Genomic DNA, 16343 nt, shown 5'->3' with positions numbered 1-16343 from the left:
GAACACATTGCCTCCGGTCTGAGAGATGGTTAGTGAACCAACCAACGGTGTGTTCTGAGAAACCAATTTCTGAGAGTTTATGACACAAAATTTCATGATCCACAGCGTCAAAAGCTTTAGACAGGTCTAAGAAAAGTGCAGCACAATAATCCTTAGCATCCAGTGCTTCAACAATGTCATTAAATAAAAGCAGATGGATGGGAAGATGAGATGTTAAATGAGCCCAAATAATTTTTGATTTGAAAGTTTATCAGTTTTTCTAGAACCTCGACTAAGATGCAGAGTTTAGAGATTAATCGATAGTTGTTCAGTGAGGTGGGGTCACCTCCCTTCAGCAAAGGTGGAACAAAGGCTGTTTTCCAGCATCTGGAATGGAGTTTTGGCTTATGGAAAGGTTAAAAATGTGGGACACCGGTACAGCGATGATATGATCGGCCAGCCTTAAGAAACAAAGTGGAAGTTCATCTGGTCCTGCAGATTAATTCAAAGACGAGCTGCAGCATGTTGAACTTACTGCAGTCAGGAGAGGCTGGCCTGATGAACACCAACATACAGGGTCACAATAATCCAATTGGGAGGCAAGAAAAAAGTGATTTATCCATTTAAAATTGATAACAGATTAAAATAATTTTGCCTGATATAAAAGCATCAGTTAAAAAATAATCTCTTTACTACAGAACATATTTGTTTCATAAAGTTAAAACTTAAATCAAATATCACCCCAAACTTTTTACAACACATTTTACAAACAGCTCCAAACGACTCAGATCAGCAGGAGAACATAAATGATCAATTTAAGGACGATGCATCACTCAGGTTCTGAGGTCGTTGCTGAATTTATTTAAGTCTTTGGGCCTCCACTTCTCCATTTTAAAGCAGTCAAAGTACAAGGGAAATAATGAGACCTTCAGGAAACTGTAGCACTCTAAAAGTTTATGAACCAAGTGTGGCTCAGTGGAACATACAGAACTCCAAAATGTTTCCCTCCTCTCTGTTTCTGTGAATGTTCAGAGATGCCTCTCACTGCACCCAGCTTTGCCTCTAAATGTACACCAACCGTGTGGATTCAGCCTTTACAGAAACATGTGAATCACTGAAAAGCTCTCCTATTTTTAGAACGAACCGAGAAGACGTACAGTGGGGAACACGTCCGTCCGTCCACTAGCCCCCTCCTCCTCCTCGTCCTCCTCCTCCTCCTCCTGGCCTGATTGTGTTCTTATACAAAGTCAGGAAACGGTGTGGCCTCTGAGCTGCCTTGTTGTGAGGAAACACGCTGCATGCTATGGGCTCAAGTCCAGAACCAAGCCTCAAAACACAACACGGGCCCATTCTCCACCCACAGCCCACTTACATCAACTGGGATTCAAACCATTAACACTCTGTTTCATTTGTTTTAATTAGCAACATTTCTGTTTTAGCTCACAGCGATAATATTCCATTTAAATATGTTTATGCCTCTATAAGGCCTCTGGTTTATAGATTTATTGAATAAATCACAAACAAATCAGATTAATAAATGTTGATTTTGTAGCTTTGTGTTGTGCAAGCCTGATGACTCTACTTTTATTTAAAAAAATTAATATGACAAAATGCTCTACAATATATATTTTTTTCATTTAGTCGTGGATATTTGTGTTAAATATCAAAATCCTCCATAAAATGCAAAAGATCAGTCAATAATTTTACTGTAAACTTGTAAATTTGTTAGATTCACTATAATATAACAACAACAATAATAATAACAATAATAATAATCATAATAATACTAATAATAGTTGATCAAGGTAGAAATATGTGGAAAAAATTAAATTTCTTAGAATTTAGATGCTTTTCAAAACCTTAAATATATAAATTATTAGCAAAACAGAATGCATAAAGATAAACAAAAAAAAAGGATTACATGCCATTTCTTATAAAACAGGCAAGTCTGTTATATTATTATTAATATTATTAAACCTATTTATCTGAATCAAGTGAAACAATTGAGACTTTCTTGCTATATAACTTACAATATTTGAGTAAAAACATAAATCAAAGACATACACACAAATGATATCATAGCTGAAAACACTGAATAATTTTCAGGGATAATCTGAGATAAAAAGACAGAAAATATCAAATTTATTCTCCAAACAGCTGAAGTTTGGTTGGATAAAGAAATTAAGTAAAAACTGCAGCTATCCCTCAGGAGAGGAGTTTTATTGTTTTTAAAAGGAGTTCATGTGGATTTTAGGCCCTGAGCTGCTGAAGGTGAGGGCTGGGGGCTCTGGGGGGGCTGGTCCTGACGCAGCTGACGCGGATCAGCAGCGTGATTGGGGCGCGCGCCAGCCTCCATCATTAATGGCCTAATTGAAAGGCAGCACGAGGAGGAGATAGGGAGTAGTTCACGGACTCGAGGAGAGAGAGAGCCGCTCCGATGATTAAAGTTGTCTCGTTCCTCCTCCTCTCACACAGTCCCACGGCTGAGGGTGTTCATGTGAGCGGCTGAGGCTCTCTGTTTCCACGCGCACTTCGTACCCCCCACCCCTCATCTGTCACCCTCACGAGCACCAAACCACCTTCAACACCTTTCTTTTTTTTAAAGTTTCTCCTCTCTTTCCATGAATGACTCTGTCTCGTTGTTCTACAACCTCGGATAGCTCCTCACGACCTCACCTCCTCGGCACATCTTCTTCTTCTCTGCTCAAGTTGAGAGCGCGCCACCAGGACCTTCACTGCGGCTCCAGGCGCGCGGGGGGCAAGACTCACGCGACGAGGAAAACCCTGATTCACTGTGCAGCCGCGGCCACCGTCGACATGAGCCTCAAAGCCGACTCGGAGCCCAACAACAGCGTTTCCATCGAGGAGGAGGTGAGTTTCTGGGGACCAAAGTTCGGGGTCCGACCCGGTTTTGGTTCCGGCTGCACAGGCAGGGTTCGGCTCCTCGCTGCGGTCCAGAGCGCACAGAAAGGAAAAAAGGTCAAATTAAACAGAAGCGGGTGTTGTGCTAAAGTTGGTGTAGTCTGAAAATGACGTCCTTTTTTAGTTAAATATCCCAGAGCTGCGTTTTTTATTTTTATTTTTTTTATAACTTTACAGAATAAATCTAAAAAAGACGTCTTTTTTTCTGGGGGAAAAAAATAAAATAAAAATAAAGTCCACATTTATCGTTTTTTAATTTTTTTTTATTTTATTTATTTGAAAAGACAAATCAATTTAAAAGTAGCTAAATTATTAGAAAAGGTATTAAATTTGTCAGTATTTAACACTGCTAAATTTACTTCTTTCTCCAACATTTTAAAATAAAGCCTTTTTACAAAAACAGTTTAAAATGACATTCACAGTATTATTTTTAATGAATAATGATCTTCTGCCTGTGTGTTCAGCTAGATCTCCTCTTTAATGACTCTTTATGGAGAGGAGCTGAAGGAAGCCGTGGGCCTTTTTTTGTTTGTCCTCTTTTTGTCCTTATTGTCTTCTGACAAAGCTGCTCTGGACACTTGACTTCTCTTTTCTTATTATTTGCTTGGATTTCCCCCTGTTTTTCTTGTAGTTTGATGCAAGTGAACCAGAAAATCTGGATAATAGGGGGGGGGGGGGGGGGGGATTTGCCTTTTTATCTTAAGATTTGATGTTTCCATTAAAATGATTTTAACTTAGACTTTATAACCTTGTGTTCACAGCTTCAGGTTCGAATGCACTTGTCGTCCGTTGATCGGCTGAAGGATAAATTCAAACACCTTCAGAGTGTGTGTCCTGCTGGGTTCACATTCAGTTGTTGTGTGTTGACGTGCAAAGAGCTGAGCACTGCTGCTGTGCGGCACCTGAAAAATGTCGGGAGGGCCGGCTGAGTCGGGGGCCCACTGGTCAGAGGAAGGAAATGGTGTCATGCTGTGCTCTGTTGTCCACTGTTGTCCCTCTGGCTGCTCCATTGTGCCGAGGACTAATGGGCCTCGCACCTCAGTTTAATTCACCCGCCACACCGGCCTAAAGGCTGTCCAAGTCTGGAGACCTTAAAAATTGACACTCCGCTTAGATGTTGACATTTTGAGGAGGGATGACACATTTTAATTTTATTCCAGTTTTACATTTCTAGTTTTTGAAGATAAAATTTTCAGTTTAATTGATTTATAGTAGGTTGTAATTTTGTTGACAAGGATTCTATAATTATAAACAAGGAATTTGCCCATCTTAAGTACAATAAATACGGTTTTGAATTTACATCCAGGCTAAACGGCATGACTCCTTAATTAATACCTCCAAATTTATTTTCAGAAATCTTTTGTCATTTTTTAGATTTAATCTTGTTGATGCATTAAACTACATGTGAATAAGTGTTTGAAAAACAGACATGTTTAAAAATAATAATAATAAATCATGCCTAAAATATTTTATTTTTTCCCTTGTGTGCAGGTACGGACTCTGTTCGTCAGCGGCCTACCAGTTGACATCAAACCACGGGAATTGTACCTGCTCTTCAGACCTTTTAAGGCAAGTTGAAGCACATTTATTTAAAGTCTGTGCTTGAAACTGACTGGTTTGATAAAAGGTGTTTGGTTTTTTTGGTAACTCAAAAAAAAAAAAAAAAAAAAAAAAACCTTTTGGAAAAGCCATGAAGTGTTTTTTGCAAATACACAGATTTGAGTTTAATACGTGTAAAATTGTTTTGTTTGTTCTCAGCTGAGGCTGAGGGCCACATATTTGCATATATGGAAATGAGGCCACATCATTGTTCATTAGATTTTGTTTTTCCCCTTGGACCTGCGTTCCATAAACACCCCTCCCACCCTTGTCCTAACTAACCAAATTGGAAGTGGTGTCCCTCTCACATGGATGGTCTTGTGGAATGTGTAAATGAGTAGCTCCTACAATTGGCCAACCAAGCCTGTCCGTGACCCAGCTCAGCCCGAACGCAGGAAAATGTCTTTTCCAAACATTTGCACGTTGTGAAACCGCTGAAGTTTCGAGCTCCTTCTGCAGAAAGTAAATACAACCAAATGTGTGCAAATCGTTTTGATCTGATTACATGTTCCATTCGTCCTCTCTCAAATAAACCTCTCCTTTTACAATAACTTATCAAAGTTGACTGTATCATAACATTTCCTTTATCTGAATCACTGAAGTTATTTCTGTTGATGTTGACCAGGATTTATTATAAGCACTCAAACCTTGTTGGGTTTTATGTGGCTCTAAATCAAGAGCAGGAGAAATCCCATCTTTCAGTTACCTGTCCAGACAAAATTCCTGTAATTTCCCAAGAATGTACTCGTGCTTTTCCACACATACTCCTGTTTTATACCTCTGTTTGCCTGGTTCGGGCATCGTGCCTTATCTGTGCTTGAACCAGTGCATGTATTCAATGGCATGTTTGCATCATTCAGCATTGAGTAATCAGAGGTGTGCCTTTTTTATCGGAAACATGTAATCTGTGTTTAACATCAAATGTCCACATTACTGTCACAGATGGTCTCAAACTGATGGTGCAAAGAGAATTTGGCTTCATATTGTGAGACGTTCATGCTTGACTTCCTTCATGTGACTCCAGGATGGATAATTGGCTGTCTTTTTCTCCTGCAGGGTTATGAAGGGTCACTGATTAAGTTAACGTCAAAACAGGTGAGGAACACTCCATCAGGATCCAAAAGTGTTCTTGTTAAATCTCTTATTGTGGTGGTTCTGGCTTTATAATTACACTAAATTGTATCGCTCTGTTGCATTGTTAAAAGAATCTAAAGTTGGTTCATTTGTGTTTATGCACTGCCTCCATTTGTCTTTCAGCCTGTTGGGTTTGTAACGTTTGACTGTCGCTCTGGAGCTGAAGCTGCAAAGAATGCACTAAATGTAAGCACAAACTACCCTTTTTGCTGATTAATTCCTTTTTATCTTTTGTTCCCAAATCTTATTGAATGTTAGTTCTGTTCTAACCTGTTTAATGCCATAAATTCTGGGTCTTAATTTAACAAAAGATTCATCTCTCCCATTGAAACTTCTGAGCCAACCCATTTTGTCTCTTACAATTCAATGGCAGGGCCATTTTTGGAAAGAGGCCAGAATCCTGTAGCCTTACGGTAGTTTACTTTGACCTTGATACACATCCTTCTTAGTCTGACATAGCTTTCCTCATTTTGCATATCACTGCTTTACTGTCATACTTGTTCTAAAGCCACAATAGTGTTATTTGAACACATCTTCAGTAGTGTAACCTCTTATGTTTTCACCCAGTAGCCCACGTTGGCAGTATCTAACACTTTCCTCTCATAGCTTAGCATTCCTTTTGAGCATCACCTCTTAGACACACCAGCGTTCACACACAACAAACACACACCAGAATACTACTCACCTGCATGTGGGCACAATGCTTAGGGCACAAGGACACAAGCAGGGTTAAACCACCTAAAGAAAATAAACACTTGGTTTCACAATCGGGCCCCTTTCCTCGTCTCCTCCTGACCTGAGTGAGGGCTGAACTTCAGTCACCTGCGCTCTTGATTTTTGAGGAAACGGAGACGTAAGCATGCAGAAATATTTCAGCGTATCCTTCAGTCTGCCCAGCTTCTTCAACAGCAGTCAGCTGGGGATGGTGAGTTTTACCATCCCACAAGGGAAGCTTGAAGGATGCAGCCTGATTATTGAGGCACTGCTTTAGGAAACAAGGCCTCGTGAGACCGCTGAGCTACAGCCCCCCCATAAACTCGGCTCCCTTATGATGTTCAACCTCCTATCTCTCCTCTCAGGGTATCCGTTTTGACCCCGAAAGTCCCCAGACCCTGCGCTTAGAGTTTGCTAAAGCCAACACGAAGATGGCAAAGAGTAAGCTGATGGCCACACCGAACCCCACAAATATCCACCCCGCTCTAGGAGCACACTTCATTGCACGGGACCCATGTAAGTTGTTCAGCTGCACCACTCTAGGCTCTCATCCACTCTCACGCATTGCTCAGTGAACCTTGTAGGCCTCTTTAAAACCTTTAAGATGTTTTGGTATTATCAAACGGGTCGGGGGTTAAAGCGGTTTCTAATAAACTGAGGACTAACTCACCTTCACGTGCATGTCATCCTGATTCTTTAGACGGTCGCTTTGCTTCCATTCAGCTGGGAAATTCACTTGCAGTATTTGGTTTAACGGTGGCATCTATTTGCCTGAATTTTTGTGGTATTTATTGGGTTCAACAGGTGGGGGTTAAAGGTAGTGGAGCTTCATTAAAGCCAGATTTTTCTTGGTTGTACTGTATTTACTAAAGCTGTGTGGCAGAGGGCACGAGAAAGGGGAAACTTGGCTGGGTTAACATCATCCATTAAAGTATACAGTAGTCCCTCAATTATTGCGGGTGTTGCGTTCCACACACACCCACGATGGGTGAAAAACAAAGTAACAATGCTATATTTGAGTATTTATCTATAAAGGCTTTATAAACCTTTCCCACACTCTTGAAATGTTCTAAACTCTTAAACCTACATAATTTTAACATGCGTATATGTACTGCAAAATTTTACTCGCAGCTCTGCAGGACGGCAGCTTTGTTCAAGTCCGGCTCGGTTCTGGTTCGGCAGACCTATCCTGCGGCGATGAACCGCCCTGTCCAGGTTGACGTGTGCATGTATAATTGAGCTTCAGGATTATTTGCGACTTTCCTGCCAGTTCTGTGAGCTTAATAGCCTAGATTTATGCTGAAAAACACTCCATTTCGACAAAAAGCAGCAGCCAGAAGCACGATTGGCTTCTGGGTAGTGTAGTTTTTTTTTTTTTTTTTTTTTTTTTTTTTTTTTTTTGACTGACCTTACAATATATGCTTAATGAAAAAACTACAAAATGGTGGTGCCTGTCCAAAATTTTTTTTAATTTTTTTTTTATCTCATACTGACCCAATCACATGAGTAATGTTAAAGTTGACAATAGTTGAGAAAACGCGAAAGAGCAAGTCCAAAAGTCAAACTGCGAAGTAGCGAGGTGTGTGTGTGTGTGTGTTTTTGTTTTTATTTTTGTGCACCTAAATGGCAAAAACTCTATTCTTGTAATTTTGTAACGATATGTAATGGTCAACCCTTCTGCTTTCAAGTTGGCTGTTTTTTGGAGTGCTTTAAAAAAAAAAGTATTTGTAGAAGTGCAGTTATAAATGAATAAACAAGGAAACGGTTCTGTTAAATATATTTCAGCAGCAGTGCAGTCTGATAGAATTGCAGCCCTGTTTTGAAGCTCAAACACAATTATCAAACCAGTTTGCATTCTGTCTCTACTTTGATTACCTGATTAAAGCCTATGCATCGGTCAACTTTTCCCTCCCACCCTGTGCTTCTCAGATGATCTGACAGGGGCAGCACTGATCCCAGCATCACCCGATGCCTGGACTCCTTACCCCCTGTATACCACGGAGCTGACCCCAGGGCTCCCCCACGCTGCCTTCACGTACCCGGCAGCCGCTGCTGCAGCCGCAGCCCTCCACGCCCAGGTGAGGGAGCAACCGGTGTGTTCCTCTTTTAAGCAACTTTCAAATTGCTGACATTACTGCACTGCCAGCTTTTTTTTTTACATGGACTTAAAGTAATACTATAAATCACGCCTGGGTGATGCTGGTGCAGAAGTTTTCTGAAAACCCTACATTTTCGTTCATTCTAAAGCGGAGTTGAACTGCTGAAATACCCAGCATCCTGTTTTAGATGCTTTGACTCTGAAGTTCAGCTCCTCAACCCATCAAATCTGAGTCTCTGCACAGTTTGTTCCCAACCTTGATGCAAACCAGACAGCTGAAGTTTAAACCCTGAGCTACGATGGAAGGAAAAGGTCTTGATGTAGATCTGTCTTAAAATGCCATATTTAAATTCCTCTTTGTGGTTTTATGTGACGCTTTGTTCAGACACTCAGTAATTTTTCATTTTTAATGGAGCTCTGTGCCTTCAGAATAAAAGATGCATTTGTTCATAAACATCTAAATCATGAAATGACATTATCTGATCTTAGTTAGAAAAGTCTGTTTACTAGCTAGCTGCTTTGTGTGGACTCAATTAAATTAAAACAAGTTTCACTTTGCAGGTTACAGCTAGACCAATAAATGTGTATACAGCCATAATTTACCGTCTACATGCAGTGATGGTACGGCAGCTATGAAGACCTGGGCTGGACTTTTTGCAACAATAGCAATGGAACATATTTTTCTTGTTGGGTCATTTAAAGTTCATTGCCAACCAACTTCCTCCTTCTGTAAAGAGCATGGAGTAGTGCTGCTGAACAAAGCGTGGCTCGTTTTTATCTGACAAGAGGCTGAGGAATGTTGGGTATTTTCTTGGAGACGCTGTCAGACCCGAGCCTTCTCCTGAGGTGCCACCTTGCTTTCCAGCTTCCAGTGGAACATAAGCTGACTGGGTAGGCGGCCAAGGAAAGAAAAAGCTTTTTAATTGCATTGTGATGAAAGATCCTGGATACTCGGATCTCCAAACACTCTTCCACTGACTCTTAATCACACAGCAAAGGTAAAACGGTCCACGTCTCTGAACGACTGCTGATAGAATTCAGTTTTCTTTTCACCGACTACTTTAAACCCATCTTTGCCGTGCGGTTTATTGACAAATATGGAAGGGTAAACTCGTACCAGCTCAGTGGGAATGTTTACTGCACAGAGACGTTCAGTTCTCCACGTCTCCATGCCCGTTAATTACTAGAGGACAATTGTCCTCAATGAGCAGCTGACCCACATTCCCATGGCTTTCAGTGACCACGGCTTAAAGGGACAGTCCTCCTAAATGCGCCAGGAAAAGCTCATGCCAAGTAAAATGATTGAAACCTACAGGACTGAGGATTGAAGCTCCGGGGCCCGGTTTTGGTCTGGTGAACATAACATATGTTTGTGTCTCTTTAGATGCGCTGGTACCCTACTCCCTCTGAGACTTCCCAGCCTGGATGGAAGTCCCGGCAGTTTTGTTAGATATTTAGTGAGTAACTTTTTGTCGGTGTTCATCTTGTAGATTTGACAGAATTCCCCCACCCTTTATTCTTTAGCTTGATGCCTCAGAGGCTTTTAGTTTGAATTATGTCAATGCAATTTTATGAAAGTGAAAACTCCTGAAACTTAAAAGGAAAATATTTACAGGTGATGGTCATAAAATTAGAATATTGATTTTTGTAAAAAAAAATGTCCCCCCTTTTCAGTAATTCCATTCAAAAAGCAAAACTTGTATATTCATTACACACTAATGATATATTTCAAATGTTTTTCTTTTAATGTTCATTATAACTGACAACTAATAAACCCCAAATTCAGTATCAGGAAAATTTTAAATTAAGACCAAATTAAAAAAATTGTTAATGTTGACGGACTAAAGTATGAACATGAAAAATATGAGCATGTACAGCATCAATACTTAGTTGAGGCTCCTTGTTGCCTGGATTGCTGCAGCAATGCAGCGTGGCATGGAGTCGATCAGACTGTGGCACTGCTCAGGTGTTATGAGAGCCCAGGTTGCTCAGATAGTGGCCTTCAGCTCTTCTGAATTGTTGGGTCTGGTGTATCACATCTTCGTCTTCACATTACCTCATAGATTTTCTATGGAGTTGAGGTCAGATGAATTTGCTGGCCAACTAAGAACAGGGATACCATGGTCCTTAAACCAGGTACTGGTAGCTTTGGCACTGTGTGCAGGTGCAAAGTCCTGTTGGAAAATGAAATCTGAATCTTCATAAAGTTGGTCAGCAGCAGGAAGCATGAAATTCTCAAACTTCCTGGTAGATGGCTGCGTTGATCTTGAACTTCAAAACACAGTGGACCTATGCTAGCAGATGACATGGCACCCCAAACCATCACTGACTGTGGAAACTTGACACCGGACCTCCAAGCAATGTGGATTCTGTGCCTCTCCTCTCTTCCTCCAGACTCTGATTTCCAAAGGAAATGCAAAATTTACTTTCACCAGAGAACATAACTTTGGACCACTCTGCAGCAGTCCAGTCCTTTTATTTATTTATTTATTTTTTTTTTAGTCCAGACGAGACTCTTCTGATGCCGTCTCTTGTTCAAGAGTGACATGATGCAAGCAATGTAACAGCTGAACCCATGTCTTGCATATGTCTGTGCATGGTGGTTCTTGAAGCACTGACTACAGCTGCAGTCCACTCTGTGAATCTTCCCCACATTTTATTATTTATTTTTTTTCCCCTTTACCACGTTTCCTTCCTTTCATCTCTCGTGCTTGGACACAGCTCTGAACAGCCAGCCTCTTCAGCAATGACCCTTTGTTTCTTGCCGTCCTTGTGCAAGGTGTCAATGGTCGTCTCTTGGACAACTGTCAAGTCAGCAGACTTCTCCATGATTGTGTAGCCTACAGAACTAAACTGAGATAATTTAAAGGCCTTTGCAGGTGTTTTGAGTTAGTTGACTAGTAGCACCAGGTGTCTTCAAAATTCAACCTTTTCACAATATTCTATTTGAAATACTGAATTTGGGGTTTTCATTAGTTGTCGGTTACAATCATAAACATTAAAAGAAATAAACATTTGAAATATATCAGGCTGTGTGATGAATGAATATAATATAAAAGTTTTGCTTTTTGAATGGAATTACTGAAATCAACTTTTTTTTTTTTTCATGATATTCTAATTTTTATGTCCATCTGTATATTTTAAAGTTTCTTGTCTTTGTCCTTAAATCCCATTTTCATGAAAAAATATAAACCCTATTTTACTAAATGATCCATTAAGCACAGCTGTACACCTTTTTTTTTTTTTTTTTTTTTTTTTTTATCAAAACATTGCTCCGATCCAGCCTCAATTTTAAATATTTGCAAGACATTAATGCTCATTAAGAGAATAGACCATGTATCCTGATAAGTCTGCTTATGTAAATAAAAATTTGATGCTGCTGTTTTGCCATACTTGTACCAAAAAACAAACACGTTTACATTTTGTGTCTGTAGAGGTGTTTAAGGCTTTAGTAAACATTTGAGAACTTAAACGTTAACACTAAGTGGACGATTTCTCCCCCCACCCCCAGAACAAGTGTCACTCTTGATACTTCATACTGTTCTTTGTCTGGAAACTACTTAACATTCTTATTGATAATGGGTTATTTTTAAAAGCAACGCTATCGGCGAATGGATAAGCTGGTTCACCAGGCTGGTGAGGACGGTCCATCGATGTTAATAAATTACATTTACACTGACGGGGTTTGAATCAGCTGGCTTCAGTCTCTGTGATGTCGGAAACTAATCTAATTTTTTATAATTTAGCTGTCAATCGTCTGTTTGTATTAAAATATTTATGCACTGTTTCAGACTAACTCTTGTTTCTGCTGTTCTTTTCAGGCCTCTGGAAACCACACCTTCATCCAGCTGAAGTGAGGTTTACCAAGCTCTTCATTTAATTTAATCAAGTTTATTTAATGGACAAATGTGCATTATTAAACAGTATTTATCTCCCTCCTGAGGACCCCGGGGGGGAGTTGGAGTTAAAACCCATCTTGCTGTCGACAATCTAAACATGTCCTTGGTGATTCTTGCGGTACCATCAGCACTTAAAAAAGAAACGATCTTTGTGCAAACCTGTTAGATTCCTAATTACTAAGGAAAATTGATGTTTTGAAGTTGGTGTAAAGTTGGTCCCTTCAGGGGTCACCGCTGCACCAGGGAGGTGTAGAGCTGTTCAGTCTTTGCATGTTAGTCTTTTTGGCATGAATTTAGAACGCAGATTTCTGTGTATCCTAATTTTCTTAGTGTTTGTGTTGCCTTTTGACCTAGACAGCAAAATGTGTTTTTTGTTTTTTTTCTTCTGTTCTGTAGAACCTTGGTCTTACCTCTAAGCTAGGCTGTTGTGTAAATGGCTTATCTTGCATGGACCTCGTGAATGCTTCCCTACATTTGGACAATCCCAGGCCTCATAATATCCGTCTTTATTTGAGCAAAAAGTGCAAATTATTTGTGCTTTTTGCATATAATGTATATTTATGCATTTTTGTGCGACTAAATGAACCTATATAAGTTGGATGTTTAGTCGTCTCTTGTGTTTGGTGTTCATTTTTTGATCCTATAATCCTGTCGAAGTAGTTTTAAAGAAAAGTGCAATTTGTTTAGAGGGGAAGTTGGTATCTGTCAAAAAATGGAAGTATTCTGAACTTGTGCTGTTATGCTAAAATGAGATTGCTGTGAAACTAGACTACAAATGTAAAGGGTTCTTTTTTGGGGGTGGGGGTGGGGGGGGTGGACTTCTTGAAAAGAGTAGCAAGATTAGACTGAAGGAATTTAGTTTGGTTAAGAACCCGTTTGTCTCTGTATCTGCTGTGCATAAGATGTTACAATCCTCGTCTTATGAATAAAAGAAGTGAATGCATTCCTGTGTTGGGACTTCTGGTCATTTTATTGCTGCTGCTGCGGCGGGTTGTCGACCAATCCAAGCTGAAATTCCAGAGTCTGTAAGTCGACGAGCTAAAGACGTCAGATGTTGGCATCAATAATTCATGCAAACTTGTCATTTGTAATGCACCACTGCATTGGTGAACCCCTGCACTGTTTGTGAAGCTGACCTCCACTCCGCCCTCTTGAGTTGATGAGACGCTCTGCTCAGTCAACCGGAATTGTCCTCCTGGGACTCAAATGACTGTTCCAGTGTAACCAGTGGCCTCTGACAGCCATGGTGCTGGTCAGCTGCAGAACAGTTGGCCATAATGTCCCAACCATTGTGTACAGAAGCACATGTAGCAGATGATGGCTTCTACATCCAGTCACTGTTACTCTATAAAAGACTTGGACTTTATCAATAAACGATCTTTAAAATTTAAGGATTGTTCGGTTGAACTGACTAAATTTTGATTAGTTTGTGACGAGCATAGATACTAAATCACTGTGGATGAATATAAACTAAATGCAAACCAAATTCATATCTTGTTAAAACTAATGACTTGGTTTTTAGGTGGTTTTACTCAAATTGAGGTGTTGTGTTCTCGTAAGAATCTTCATCTTGTTCGACATTTCCAAATTGCTCTAAAAATAAAAACTGGCTCTTAAAAGATACTTCAACTGAAGCTTAAGGTCAAGATTTAACCATTTGCCCTTCATAGAAAAAATGATCACACTCAGAGGAAATTTGAAGCGACAGGAAATCAATCAAGAGCAAAAAGATGGGAATCCTACAGAAAAGAAGGAAACGTCTCTGCACTTCGAGCTGTGAACAACTGGGTACAAAATTTATAAACTCGTAACCAAAAAAGGTTTTATTCTATTCACTCAACTGAATACAAGAGCCCTTAAATGTATAATGTATACTGTGTTCATCCATTCTAGACTACAACATATATTTAACAGCCTCGTTTATTTTTCACGAAATAAGGCAAGTTAAGCATGTTCATGTAACTGAATATGAAAAAGGGTTGTGGAGGAACAGATCTGTGTTTTCATTTTTCAGACTTTATCGTCCTCTACTGGTCAGAGCTCTGAAAACAGCTGCAGGAGATGAAGGCACAAAGACATGGATTTTATTAGATGTAAAATAAACCTGTTTTTACTGGAGCATACACCATGACCCAAAACCAGATTAAGCAATCCCTTGAGCTGGTTTCACAAAAGTAACACATAGGTTAGAGTTATTAGTCTGGTCTGGAGGACTTGGGTGATCCTGAAGGAAAATGGATGTTAAACACACACTTTATCACTACCAGTTACTCTATATCAACATCTTGATAGAAAAGTAAATTTGTTAAATTTGTTTTTCATTTCCTTCTCTGGTCACAGAAGAATGTGCTACATAAAATATTTTCACAGATTTGCAAATTTAAACTTGACAGTTCTTTCAAAAAGCACAATTCTTTCAATTTCAAGTTTATTTGTCATATGCAGGTCAACAGTACAATGACATGTTCAGGATGAGGAGAACTGATTTGACTCTATAAAATCAAAAGAACAAGAAATACTAAATCATGCAATAAGAGTACAAAAATAAAGTACCAAAAAGTGAAAAAGTAATTATACTTACAAGGTCCTAAAGAGAGATGGTAAACAACATGGTATAATATAACTTTGCTGCAGGATGAATTTGTATGGAAAAAGTATTTCAAGGTAGTAATATATATCTTTGTCAGAATAGATAATTTGTTTAAATGATTATTTTAACTTATTACAACTGGTTTGTCTGGTGGCTTTTAATTCCTGTTACTGCTTCTGTCTCTGAATCACAGCAGATATGTCACTAATAAAGAAAATATTTCAATAAGTCAAATTAAGTGACAGTTTTTAGTGGAGCGTAATGGGAACGTCAGAGAATCCTCTGACCAGACTTCTTTAGATTTTTCTACCTGGATTATTGAGCATGCATCAGGATGTCAGAGAATCTTGTATGTAAAATAATCTGATTAATAAAACTAATTTTAAGACACCCTTTGAATTCTGCCACGCTAAACAAAACAATTTTGTTAAATTAAATTTGGGATTAAAATTGCTTTAAAACAAACCACCTCATATTTCATTGCATATATAATTTTAATTAAAAAGGTTATTCACTTTAACTCTTTGGTGCTTGGACCTAAATCGTATAGACACTATGATCAATACTGTATATTAGACGAGCTCTGCATTTATAATAAACCTGAACTGCAGCACAAACTACACCAGAAGTTGTTTGGTGACTTTACACACACATAAAACTCCTCTGACTCACCCCATCAGACTGCAGCAATGTTTTCACTGCTGCCTGTCAGAATGAATGAAGATTAAAAACACAATCTTTTTAAAACCCAGTTTACTTTGGAGACTTTGGATTATTGAAACCTCAATTATTTGTTGCTTATTTTAAATGAGTTTAAAGATGTAATTTATTCATAACGGTTAATCTGACATCAACCTCTCATTTGAAAAGAGCGTGGTGGGGGTGGGGGGCACTCAGCAGGATTACTTCAACTAGTTAGTTTTTTAGTGTTTGTTTTCAGTATTTATTTCATTTTGTCACATTCTGTCCTCCATAGTTCTGAGATTGTGAAGATGCTGAGGACAGGATGCTCCCACAAGGCTCGGTCAAACCCAGCTTTCTTCTCTTATCCTGGACTGGTCAATTGTCCTTTTGTGAAACATCCCTCAGGGATTATCATTTAAAAGCAACACGTAGTGTAATCTGTTTCACTTGACCTGGAGTGGCCAACAAGTCATTCACTTTAGGGCTATTCAACTAAACTGCTCAGGGGGTCACAGTTACTGAAAGCAAAGCGCTCAGGGGCCAGACATCCAGCAGTTATTGTCATTAAGTAAGTTTGTTTGATGGTTTAAAATCTGGTTTTATTTAAACTGAACTCATTGGAATCCTGTTAGGCTGATGGTCCTTCTTGACCATGTGAGCAGCTGGTTTTGGTTGTCAGCAGCAAACTGGTTGATCCACTCTGAGAAGGTGCTATTTATAATAC

The 16343-nt window shown here is 39.3% G+C and overlaps 1 protein-coding gene across 3 annotated transcripts; it reads left to right on the top strand.

Annotated features, from left to right (window-relative positions):
* The first annotated feature begins 2367 nt into the window (after positions 1-2367).
* LOC119424305 (RNA-binding protein with multiple splicing 2) lies at positions 2368-13288 on the top strand. 3 transcript variants are annotated; one of them, XM_037691772.1, is made up of 8 exons: positions 2368-2850; positions 4393-4470; positions 5557-5595; positions 5758-5820; positions 6714-6864; positions 8278-8426; positions 9831-9903; positions 12268-13288. In XM_037691772.1, exons 1-7 carry the CDS (start codon positions 2605-2607, stop codon positions 9894-9896), a joined length of 792 nt encoding a protein of 263 aa, XP_037547700.1. In that variant the 5' UTR covers positions 2368-2604; the 3' UTR covers positions 9897-9903; positions 12268-13288. The 3 variants fall into 3 exon arrangements, with proteins under 3 accessions (XP_037547700.1, XP_037547693.1, XP_037547708.1); XM_037691765.1 differs by having other exon boundaries at positions 8278-8441; XM_037691780.1 differs by lacking the exon at positions 9831-9903.
* The last annotated feature ends 3055 nt before the right edge of the window (positions 13289-16343 follow it).

The sequence above is a fragment of the Nematolebias whitei genome, chromosome 2, assembly GCF_014905685.2.
Source record: "Nematolebias whitei isolate Nwh7 chromosome 2, NemWhi1, whole genome shotgun sequence".
In the NCBI taxonomy this organism is placed as follows: domain Eukaryota; kingdom Metazoa; phylum Chordata; class Actinopteri; order Cyprinodontiformes; family Rivulidae; genus Nematolebias; species Nematolebias whitei.
Note: the sequence above shows the minus strand (reverse complement) of the source record. Positions and strands in the feature narration are given on the sequence as shown.

Coding starts and splice junctions, on each gene's coding strand:
- LOC119424305 (XM_037691765.1), top strand. CDS start 2,605: ATGACTCTGTCTCGTTGTTCTACAACCTCGGATAGCTCCTCACGACCT. Junction 5,596..5,757: donor TTAAGTTAACGTCAAAACAG/GTGAGGAACACT, acceptor TTTGTCTTTCAG/CCTGTTGGGTTTGTAACGTT. Junction 5,821..6,713: donor CTGCAAAGAATGCACTAAAT/GTAAGCACAAAC, acceptor CTCTCCTCTCAG/GGTATCCGTTTTGACCCCGA.